The following is a 12051-nucleotide window of genomic DNA, read 5'->3' as shown; positions in this document are numbered from 1 at the left end:
CTGACCGTTGCATCTACTACACCGTTACCATAAAATTCGTTTCCCCCGTCAGACATGCTTGCGCAGTGAAACAGAAAACAAAAAAAAACAAATGACAGCGTGCGACTTGCTCACAACGACAGTCCGAAAACCGCTGGCAGTAAACATAGTGTGCGTGACGGTAAAGGTATCATGTTTCTATGATCCCGAATTTATCGCAAATTCGTGGGACTGAGGCCGCTGTGGGAAATATATTGCTAAGCAGTTTACGCCTAACCATATCGTTAGGCAGGCATTCTCAGATCATGAACAGCAGGTTACCATTATCCCTCAAGAGAAAAGTGTATAGCAGCTGTGTCTTACCAGTACCCACCTATGGGGCAGAAACCTGGAGGCTTACGAAAATGGTTCTACTTAAATTGAGGACGACGCAACGAGCTATGGAAAGAAGAATCATGGGTGTAACGTTAAGGGGGGATAAGAAGAGAGCAGATTTGGTGAGGGAACAAACGCGAGTTAATGCCATCATAGTCGAAATCAAGAAAAAGAAATGGGCATGAGCATGTAATGAGCAGGAAGATAACCGATGGTCATTAAGTGTTACGGACTGGATTCCAAGGGAAGGGAAGCGTAGCAAGGGGCGGCAGAAAGTTAGGTGGGCGGATGAGATTGAGAAGTTTGCAGGGACAACATGGCCACAATCAGCACATGACCGGGGTAGTTGGAGAAGTCTGGGAGAGGCCTTCGCCCTGCAGTGGGCGTAGCCAGGCTGATGATGATGATATCGCTCTTGTCATAACTCAAGGGTATGTTGCCATGGTTATGACCATGAACTATATTCCACTTCACGCTGGCACAAGTATATACTCGCAACAGCCCTCTCTCTGCTTACGCACGGCGCTGCTTGCAACCGGTGCGGTCGCGCGCCCTGGTTTAAGCCGTTATAAAGTGTGACAGCGCGTCCAACTGCTACATTCGGTAGCGTGCCGCGGCACGCGCTTTGAAGTGTGCCTGGCGGCTCAGCTCTACTGAGAGCCTCGCAGCTATGTTAGGCCCCCCCAACTTCTTCGTAGCTCATCAAGCCTCGAACCTCGAGGCTGAAGCGTGAATCGCCGTTGGCGGAACACTCCCGCTCGTGGACTCTTCCTCACCCACGAACCCGCAATTTCCGCAGCTTCGGCAGCTCAGCAAGCGCCGAGTTCGGACACACAGCGATTTCGTCGTATCTCTATGTCAGCTTTCGGATACACTCTCGGTTGCACTTGACTTCATAGGTCACTTCCTTTCTAAGGCAAATTTGTTGCTGTATTGCGCATATTAGTTACTTTTTTTCAATACATTCGTCAGAAAATGAGTAAAACATAAATAAATAAATAATAGTGTAACGACACACCGAAAGGCTGCTAGAACGTGGACTTCACTGGGCGTTGTAGAACGTGTTAACGAGTTCACGGCGAAAAAAGCACGCACACACGCACACAGACCCTGCCCGTCTCTGCGGCTTTTGTGTTACGAAATTGTGAAGAAGTCGTGCCAATAAGGCCGAACGTCAACCCCCTCGTCAAGGTTATAGAGACCGGTTCACTTACGAAGTGCGTTCATAAAGTTCATATTAACGGTACATTAATTTAGAAAAGGCGTACACGACAGAAACGAAAATGAGCGCGCTCCTCTCTCGTTATTGCGGAACATAAAAAAATTTCGTTCTATACAGTATACCGCGGGACACCCCCAGGGCATCCAAACAAGAATAGTAGCGTCCATAGGGAAAGTTGGTTAAAGCACGGCGGTGGTCGCCGGCAGTGCCACAGCTTGACACTCTCCACATGACCTGCCGCGGTGGCGGCCTATAGTGGCTGCGGCGCTGCGCAGCTATGCACGGGGCCGTAGGATCAAATACCGACCACGGCCGACACTGGAGCTGCCGGAGAGCGAAAAAGCCCGTGTACACCGAACATTGGGTGCGCTCTAAAGAACCCCAGGTGGTCAAAATTTATCCGGAGTCCACCACTATGGCGTGCCTCGTAACTAAATCGTGGTTTTGGCACGTCATACCCCAGAATTTAATTTACCTTAACTTTTTTTGTTAACACTCGCGAAATGACGCGGGCGATCTTAATGCGACCGAGCGAGCCACGACAACGAAGAACTGAGTGGCCGACCGTCGCTCTATGTTGAAACACAATTTGGACGCCCAAGTGGAGGCGCCAGTGCTCGCTGACCGGAATAACTGTCGAACAAATAGCGCAGCAGGTTATAACGTGGGCGCGGGTTGAGACTAAAGTACCACTCGAGTCTCATCGCTGAATCTCTGTTCCTCTTTCGTGGTGAAAATACGAACTTTGATGAACGCCCCTCACCGTTCAGTAATGATAGCACTTGCCGTAGCACATTCCTGAAGCATGGAGTATGGAATGAACCCATTGCAGGGCACATTATTGTGGAGATGTCGGTAACTGTAGCTGGCCGCAAAGTAAACAACCGCCACACGTACAAGGACACAGAATTACTGGGAGACAGGAGAGTTGTGCTCGTCGCGTGCCTTTTTTGTATCAGCGGTGATCGTTCACTTCGAACTAAGTTTAACTCAGAAAAGACTCAGAAACAGGCTGACAAGGGGTACGACAGCCACCTGAGGTATAGTATGGGCAAATCAACTGTATAATCGGATGAATCCCACAGAAGGAACAAAGGAAGGTGGGCTACAACAAGTCAACTAGGGTTGCTGTCAGAAGAAAGCACCGGAGGAGACATAAAATGTACAGTTACAAACAACATTAAGAAAACAGACAACGAAGCCAGAGAAAGCATTGGTGAAACCAATTGTTGTGTTTAATTTAAATGTGATAAATTTAATATAAATGTAAATAAAGAAAATGGGAAACTAAAGCAGACGAAAAGACAAGTTGCCGCAGGGGGGACCCCTGGAAGTGCGCTCGCCAGCACTGCCACGGTTACGCCTAGCACACATGCGCCTTATTTCCTTGCTATTTCTACAGTTCAGATAAACACAACAATTAATTTGTCCCGTGCTTTCCCTGGCTTCGTCGCATTTTTTCTTCGTGTGGTTTAACTAACACAAAGTCAAACCTCTGGGATCTCCTTATTCTTCTCGCGTATAAAACTAACAAGTACTGCTCGGTAAATAATGTAACTGGCGGACATAAGCGAACTCGATCTATCGAAGACTCCTTGAGGACTCCTTGTCGGGCGCCCCGACAGGGCCAAAAAATTCAGGATCGGAAGCAGTGGGAGACCGTGTTGCTCAGCTCGGCCCCCGAAGACCAACTTTTGTCTGTCCAGCAGGCCGAGGATGCCGCTAGAACTCCAGGGCTTCTGGCCGCCATCTAGGCGGGATTGCCCCCCCCCCCCCCACCAATCTGCCGGCTATATAAATAAAAGTTATTTCTCTCTCTCTCCCTCTCTCTCTCTCTCGGACCTTGCACAAAAATTTCATAGCGTAAACGCATCATGTATCGTCTTGTACCACCGAAAGCTCGTTCAATCCGTGTTTTCGTTCTGGCTGCCAGTTACAATCGAAACACAAGCCCCCATGAGTATCAAACAAACACGCACACATACAGCTTGCAAGACTCTTATTCAGTTTCGTGACATGCATTGTTGTCTTATGGACTGCCAATAAGTGACATTACGTGCTGTGCCTTACATTAAATGCACACAAAGCCAACAGACAGTAACAACAAGGAAAGCATAAGGAAAATTACACTACATAACGAGGAACTCCGGTAGCTTTCATGCCTTTGGGTATAGCATACGAGGGTTTATTGGCCAGTTGCTCTGTCCCAAGTTCACACCACGTGACACCTCGTGGCGAAAAGGATCTTCTACATTCGCCGCCAAGGTCGTGAGCAGTGTGTTCAATGAGGCTGGTTGGTTCATCTTTAGAATAAAAACAGGAACAACGCAACACAGGACAGTAAACAGGACACAGCGCTCTGTCCTGTTTACTCGCTCGTCCTGTGTTGCGCTGTTCCTGTTTTTATCCTAAAGGCCGTGAGCCGTGGCGCTGGCTAACAATCCCAGAGTTAAATATAGTACAAATATATAAATACCCAAGAAAGTGGACGGGAAAGCGGCACCGCGGTAGGTCAATTGACAAGCGCATCGCACGCGTAATGCGAAGACGTGGGATCGTATCCCATCTGCGGCCAGTTGTTTTTTTCGTCAACTTTTGTTTTCATTCATTTATAATTCCTATATTTTGCGTAAAGGGGCCCTGAACCACCTTTTATCGAAGTGGAGAAAGACATTTGAAGTGACCATAGGCTATTTCAGAACCACTTCGCCGCAAAAAGTACTTGAATGCGTTCAGCAGAAGCGGAGTTATCGGCAATCAAACACGGCCTCAGCTGTGCTCCCCTTCCTCCTCCAATGCCTTGCACTGCGAAGGCTACGGCGGAGACGTCACCGTGGCGCGCAGTTCAAGTTTCCGACTTGGTGCCTATGCCGCGCTGAACGTAAGCCAAACGCGGCTGTCCTCAGAGAGCCGCAGTGCGCTTAGCCGCTGGACCCGTGGCGGCACCTCGCGGCGGCCGCGGTGTAGCCGAGTGCAGCGACCAATAGCAGCCGCGTATTGGAGTGTGCTTTATGACGAAATAAAGCACACAGAAAAGAGCGAGGATCATGGGGTTTTTGAAACGGGAGCGTTTGAGAGAGAGGTGACTTCGCGGTCCGCTTGCGAGCTCCACAGATTGCGTACGACAGCAGAACTTGGCCGAGATGCTCACAGCAGCGTCTGCTACCCGCGGACTGTGTTACTTCACCAAGCCCGAGGGGTGGTTCAGAGCCCCTTTAAACAAACAAATGATTCCCTCTATGATTTCCTTGTTGTAACTGTCTATTGGCTTTATGTGTTTGTGGCTCACTAAAACCGGGTCCCTTTTCTCGTCTTCTCTACATTGCGGTCTTTCCTTTTTTATTTATTGCTCCGGCGGTCTTGTCATTTTATGTGTGTACAGGGAAAAACTTGCGCGTGTTCTTTCACTCCTGTGTGATGGTCGACCGCTCTATAAGTACTGGTTCGTGCTTTCCGTGCACTCCTTGTGTGCTTGTGAAGCGTGAATAATGATTGTTGGTACTTTTCTTCTTGCTTTTACTGTTTTTTTATTGTTGCTTGAATAACGAATCCGGGATTTTGGATAGCCGGCTCTAACGTATATATAGCCCACCTTCCTATTTTATATATCTGAAGTAAGTAAATAAATAAATAAATAAAATTACAACGAAACTTTTAAAAACACTGTTTCGAGAGATCATAAATGTGTACTGCTCAGATTTTTTTTTTTAATTTGGTATGGTATAAAGCTTTGTAATGTGGATATTGTTTAACATTTATCCTCATCGTGTGTCCATGTGCTGTATGCATACATATTCTGTTATTTCTGATTACACAAGAGTTCCATCGGTTACAAGCCATTTAACTATTTATTTATTTCAAGGATATATTTCTTGGTCCCTCTCATGCTGTTCGCGGAATCATTCAGCCTGAGATCGCTTCGAGAAGGTTTCTGAAGTAATGAAACTGTATTTTTCTTTAACAAATGCTATACGCCATCATTGGGCGCTGGCAAGAGGGCATAGATACGAGCAATACCAAGCGGTATACAAGATTAAATGAACGCAAAAAAAAAATGTGAAGAAGAAAGAAAGAAATACAACAGGCAAACACGACAAGCGATACAACCGCACTATAACGTCATCTTGCAAGCCCAGAATGTTCATCACGCGTAGACATGTAGAATATATATAGTTTGAATGCCAGTCACAAGGGATAAAGGTAGCTTATTCCAATTGTTTACACTACACTAAAAAAGAAATATTTTAATATTTTAGTACTAGTGTCTCAAAGGGTTGATGACCATGCTTGAAAGTTTCTTGTTGAATCGCACCTTCAATGGCTCGAGGTGGCAGTCAGAATCAAGATACAATAATTTATTATTTTCAAGCTATAGGGAAAAAATTTTACCCTACGTACTTTTTCGCGCAAATGAAAGCGTTTGAACAGCGCGCTCTACCACGAAGTTATATTGTGCTGAGTCACTCACGTCTCTTGAGCGACACCGCCTGCAGCACGGCCGTGACAAGGTCGTAGTGGTGGCCCCTGCGGTTCAGCTGCCGGTCTCGCTGTCGCAGGAGGGTCACCAGCGTCGAGTTGAGTTTCACAATGACCTCCTGCAGTTGCTTCGCGATCCGACGGAGCTCTGACTCATCTGCAAACAGAGCGCAAAGAATACTTTTTACATACTTTTTTCTGTAATTGATTTTCGAGAATGTATCGTAAGCTGCTGTTCATGACGTCATAATATCTACTATGTGTGCTCCAACACGTTATCATTTGCCTGGGCGCTTGATTCTAGCCGATTAGGGTGCGTTAGTCTGGACGCTTTCAAATTTCGCCACATTTCGCCATCTTGTGGGCTCTGATTGGCCCACGCAGCTGCTACGGCCTCTCTGATTGGCTCAAAACACCAACGTTATAGAATTTTAGAGCGTACACAATGGCATATCATGTACAAACTGTGACTATGCTCGGCTTGAACAAGTGTGCTCCCTCATAGCTTCAAAAGGCTGACCGCCAATCACGAGCTCTTGTTTATTCGCCAGACTAATGAACGTTAGTTTTTTATCGTACTAATCTTTAACGATATTTAATGCAGAAAGTTGGGCTAGTTTGTGTTGGTGCATTTGCTGTGACATAGGCTGTCTAGCGCTCTGTCCTGTCCCAACTTTTTTTCCGTTAGCCCTGTTAGCGTTAGTACCTAGTTTAACCGTACTTCTACGCTACAGTGGTTCAGGTCATCCATAATCTTTCGTAAGCCATACCCAGCGTTGCTGAACAAGAGATAACTTTCAGTAAATGTTTAAGTGCCTGGAGTAAACGTAGAACACGGAGCTGGCACAGTTAAAAATATGCTTAACAAAAACATTTATATTTAATTTTAGATGTAAAATAAACTGAAGGGTATGCTGGGTTAGAGCCGGCTGTGCCACAATCGCAAATTCGTTACTCAAGCAACTATAACAAAAATAACAAACAAGAGGAAAGTATCAACAGGCATTATACGCACACGAACACGTCACAGATACACTAAGAGTGTCTCTACGATCATCAGCACCAAAACACAGTTCAGTACCTATGTAGAACGCTTACCCATCGCACAGTAGTTAAAAAGCCCATATATATATATATATATATATATATATATATATATATATATATATATACATATATATATAGCAGCAGAATGTATAGAAGAAAAATGAAGGAAGGATAACAATAGGCTAAAGGCAGAGAGGTTAACCAGATGAAGTGTCCGGTTGGCTGCTCTGCACCGGGTATATATATATATATATATATATATATATATATATATATATATATATATATATATATATATATATATATATATATATGTATATATATATATATATATATATATATATATATATATATATATATATATATATATATATATATATATATATATATGTATATATATAAAAAAGAGAAGAAAGGAGGTAAACCGAGGGGCCCAATATTTATTAGACATATCATAAGAAGCCAACAAACACTGACCCAAAGGACAGCATAGGGGAAATTACTTGTGCTTAATAAATGAAATAAAGAAACGAACACGAACACATTAAGCACAAGTAATTCCCCCTATGTTGTCCTCGGGGTCAGTGTTTGTTGGCTTCTTATCATATGACTAATAAATATCGGGTCCCTCGGTCAACCCCCTTTTTTCTCGTTTACTACGTCTCGAATACGGCAACAGTGATGCCTTCAGGTGGCATGCGTGGGTTTATTGACCGGTTGCCTTCACCCAAAAAGATCACGTTCTCGTGACGCCTGTGGCAGAAAGGATGTTCCACATACGCCGCCAAAGTCTGTGAGTAATGGCGTTAACTAACACTCCCAGGGTTCTACTAAGAAACATAAATATCCAAGAAAGTGGATGGGGAAACGGTGCCGCGGTAACTCCACTGGTAGAGCATCGCACGCGAAATGTGAAGGTTGTGGGATCGTCCCCCGCCTGCGGCAAGTTGTTTTTTCAACCATTTTCATTTACATTAATGTATCGTTTCTTTATTGCACTAATTCAGCACAAGTAATTTCTCCAATGTTGTCCTTGGTGTCAGTGTTCGTTGGCTTCTTATGATAGGACTAATTATGATATGAGCGCGCCTGTGACATTAACGACACAGGCGCTCTTTTGACAGCCAGTTTCGGTTTCAAGGAGCCTTCCAAGGGGAACTAATTGTTCATATGTAGCTCTGACATGAACACCGCTATTCAGAATTTGATCGTTGGGATAGGTAGTGTCGAGGAAGGGCCCCAAAGTACTAATTTTCTGTAGCCACGTATTGTTGATAATTAAGAAGTTGACTACCGTAACTTCGCTAATCACGCACGTAATTGCGGAAATTGACCCATATCTAGAGGCTGTCAATCCGTGCACTCGAATAGTAAACATAGCGTTATTACCGTGATTTATATTTTTCTAGCTATAAAAATTTGGTAACAGACATGTTTTTTGCAGCAAGTTAAATCACACATAAAAGGAAGACGCATAGAAGAAAACACGGGCAGCTTTTAGCAAGCACCAACTAGGCCAACAAGCAGTTTTGTTGTAAAAATTTGATGCAGCTAAAAAAAAAGACACCCTGTATAATATGTCAATTTTTTCCGTTTTTGAAAGTCCTGATGTTTTAGTGTGATTGATTCAGTTACATGCAAAACATAATGTTCTTTTTTTTTCTTTGGATGTTCGGTAGTTTTTATAATGATCGTGATCACTTAAGTAACGTGAAATCTGACTCCGACACCCGATATATTTTAGCGTTCTCTTTTCAATGCCCCAAATATCACCAAAATCAGCTCAGTCGATGCAAAAAAAGCAAAACCACTTCTCCGCTCCCGCGTAGGAGATCCCGAGGTAAAGTTTCCTCTTACGAAACAAAGTTACTAAGGCAGGCTCGATCTGAAAACCAGATTTGACCCCACCGAGGGGCCAAAATAGGTTGCCCTGACAACGACTCGGCTGTCGAGGAAAACCATGTGAAGCCTCGTGCGCGTACACAGGGCAAGTGCAAAGCGTTTAGAGTATGCGGGCCGATTAGATTCTACAAGCCAAACATTTTGACAGAATTAGCTTGTCTAGTTGGCCTAATTATTGGTATTGTTTATGACATATCCGTCCAGACAAACGGCTTTTATGGAAGCCGAGTTGCGGCGCCAACTCGGCTCCTTCCCCAGGGGTTCATGGAGTATACTGACACTAAAATTTTAGCTACCGCTTTTTCTTGCTTTTTTAGGTAGCCGTCGGCACCATAATTACGTTTCGAGGCCTCGATTCCTTGAGAGCGCCACAAATTGCTAATTACAGCCACTCTTATGCTACCCGTTCAAAACGCGAGCCAGCCAAGTGCAACCATGCCGCTATCTTGTGCGCGTTAGAAAAGCCGACGTTTGCGTGAGGCGAAACTGAACGTCAGCTTTTCGTCAGCTTTTCGCACAAGTTTTCGTACAAGTTTTGCGAGCACGACTCCGTGCTTGCAGCGCGCTGATTGCCTGCCTGCTGGGTGACGTAAGCAGAACGTCGCCTTGAGGGGCGCGGCTTTGCGCTCGCTGCAGCTTCCAGTTTCGGTTTCGCGCGCTCGGATAGCAGTTCCGCGGGCAATCGCATCTTTTTCGACATGCGAAGTTTGATATGGCTTGCGTGGAGAGCTGTCTTCGATTTCCTATTTTCGATGAGCCCGCTGAAATGAAATATCTAAATGTTCATTAATTATTTTAGTTAATTAGCGACAAATTACCACATATCACCTGTCCCCCTGTGGTCACCACCACTGACGGCATGTCTCCGATGGAACCGTTATTAAAGCGAAACTTTCTATGTCTCACTGATTCGTCCGTGAGCGCCGAAAACGCACTGCAGGAAAGCCAACTTGCACAGCTGTGCAGAACACTAGAGTTTACATTCGCGGTTCTACCGATAAGAACAATGGGAGCAACGTCATGCTCTCGACCAATGGGAAAACGCCGCGCTACCCAGACGCACTGTGCAAGTGTAGAGTCGTCCGTGAAAGTGTGAGTGTGTGCGTGTAATCAATGGCTGCATGATCTAAAGTAAAGGCTATACAACTTAACGAAATGCGTCTTCATTCAACTTCAACGTTCAAAAAATACAATCCTAAACAGGCAATCAAATGACATATGCATAGCACCGGGTCGCTCAGCATTTCTTGGGTTCCTTGCGAGGTCGTTGGCTTTGGGCTTGAAGCGTGGGCCCAACTCCGACGCGGCCTATACATGTAAAACGCAAAAACACTTTTCTGAAATAACGCCTGGACTGGTTTTTAACGAAATTTGTTGCACTTGAGTTAGTTACATTCTAGGGACTGTTGGAAGCGGAATTTCGATTTAGGGCCTGCACGTTGTTGAAAGATTTTTCAAAAATTCGAGAGTCTGAAAAAGAATAGAAGCACGAAGTTTGCAAATTAATAGCGCTCCATCAAAAACAGACATCGCGGTCCTGCAAACGGCATCTATTAGATCATTCAAAGCGGACAAATTCTGTATGTCAACTTATATATTGCGTGAATTTGTTTCGTTGTATACAAGGGTTCTGCAAAAGCTGTATTTACACATGATATTTTTTTTTAATTCAAGTGTAACACATCAACTTTGTCCGCTTTAGATGTACCATGAGATACAATTCACAGAATTGTGATATCTTTTTCCATTGCTGAGTTACGAAGTTTTAAACTAGATAGTTTCGTTTTCTGAAAATTGCGATTTTTGCCAATTTTTAGTAAAAAATTGACGACCTAAATCAAAAATTTAAGACCAATAGTCACTTGATTTTAAATTTTTCTTTCAAATGCAATAAACTTCACCAAATTTGGTGCAGTGGTTGCGGAGAAAAAACGAATCCTCCTTTTACATGTATTTAGATAGGAGCACCCAAGCTAAACCTTTTTAATTTCAATACGGCTACTTTTAAATATTACTTAAAGTCTTCGTAGAAACATCTTGTATATATATATATATATATATATATATATATATATATATATATATATATATATATATATTGCACTTCGCTTCTCGAAGTGGCAGCACGTTTGTCAAGTGAGCTCCTGAACAACACTTTGCAACGTGGTGAACACATTAAATCATGGATCCAGAACCTCGAAGAGGTGCGACGTAATGCTAAGGCATGTCTCTCGAATTTACGGCTAAGCCATCGCTGAATTTGTGAGTGCCAGTGCAATTGACCAATCGCCATGCAGAGCAGGCGCGGCAATTTCAAAGTGATGCCGCACGCCTTTTGCTTCCACGTCATTTCTGGCGCTCGAAGCCACTGCCGACGGTGAGACTGACATATCTGCGATTACATGAGCGTAATTCATTATATTAACTTAACATTTAAATTTACTGTTCGTTTGAAGCAAGCAATTAATTCCGCACGCACAGACAACCCGTTATCTTAACCGAGCGTGCGTACAGTGCGCGTTTTCAGTTTGCGAGAACGCTCAGCCTCTAAGAGCTGACGCAGGAAAGAGCCAGCAGCAGCCAATGATGCGTGAAAACGTGTTCTCTTCTACATTTCAGTTGCACTTGATTCGAAATGGAGGTTTTTGAGAGCAGCTGGCCAAGTGACATCTCAGGCCGGAACAACAAAGAGAGGAAATGATCGTCTTCTAGTCTGTAGTTTTGCAGGACGATGAGAGAATATCAGGGTATCCATATATGCATCAGCACAACTAGTTTATGCATAGGCAGATCAACTCGAAAACCGCACAAATACAGCGGTTTCTTGTGTACGGCTGACGATTGTGGAAGTCCTGCACAAAGTCACGCGAAGTTACAAAATGTTTTACGAAGGGGCGCTCACATCAATGCGGGATCCAGAGTCGGCTATGTTCAGCGACGGAGACGTAGAAAGCGACGAAAAATTGCGAATTTAAGATTTTCCTGTGAGCCACAAGCGGTTTCATACTCTGGGTAACAGTAGCGGTGTCGTCACGTAGCCGCAGGCCCCT

General features: G+C 44.3%; 1 protein-coding gene across 2 annotated transcripts in view; it reads right to left on the bottom strand.

The window, feature by feature from the left end:
- LOC142585548 (uncharacterized) overlaps positions 1–12051 on the bottom strand; it is a 209922-nt gene that overhangs the window by 156593 nt on the left and 41278 nt on the right. For both annotated transcript variants that reach the window (XM_075696382.1, XM_075696381.1), the window contains exon 2: positions 6045–6209. In XM_075696382.1, the coding sequence (XP_075552497.1) occupies positions 6045–6209 (165 nt within the window). The remainder of the gene's footprint in view (positions 1–6044; positions 6210–12051) is intronic.

This window comes from Dermacentor variabilis, chromosome 6, assembly GCF_050947875.1.
Source record: "Dermacentor variabilis isolate Ectoservices chromosome 6, ASM5094787v1, whole genome shotgun sequence".
NCBI lineage: Eukaryota > Metazoa > Arthropoda > Arachnida > Ixodida > Ixodidae > Dermacentor > Dermacentor variabilis.
This window is presented reverse-complemented; position numbering and strand designations above follow the sequence as displayed.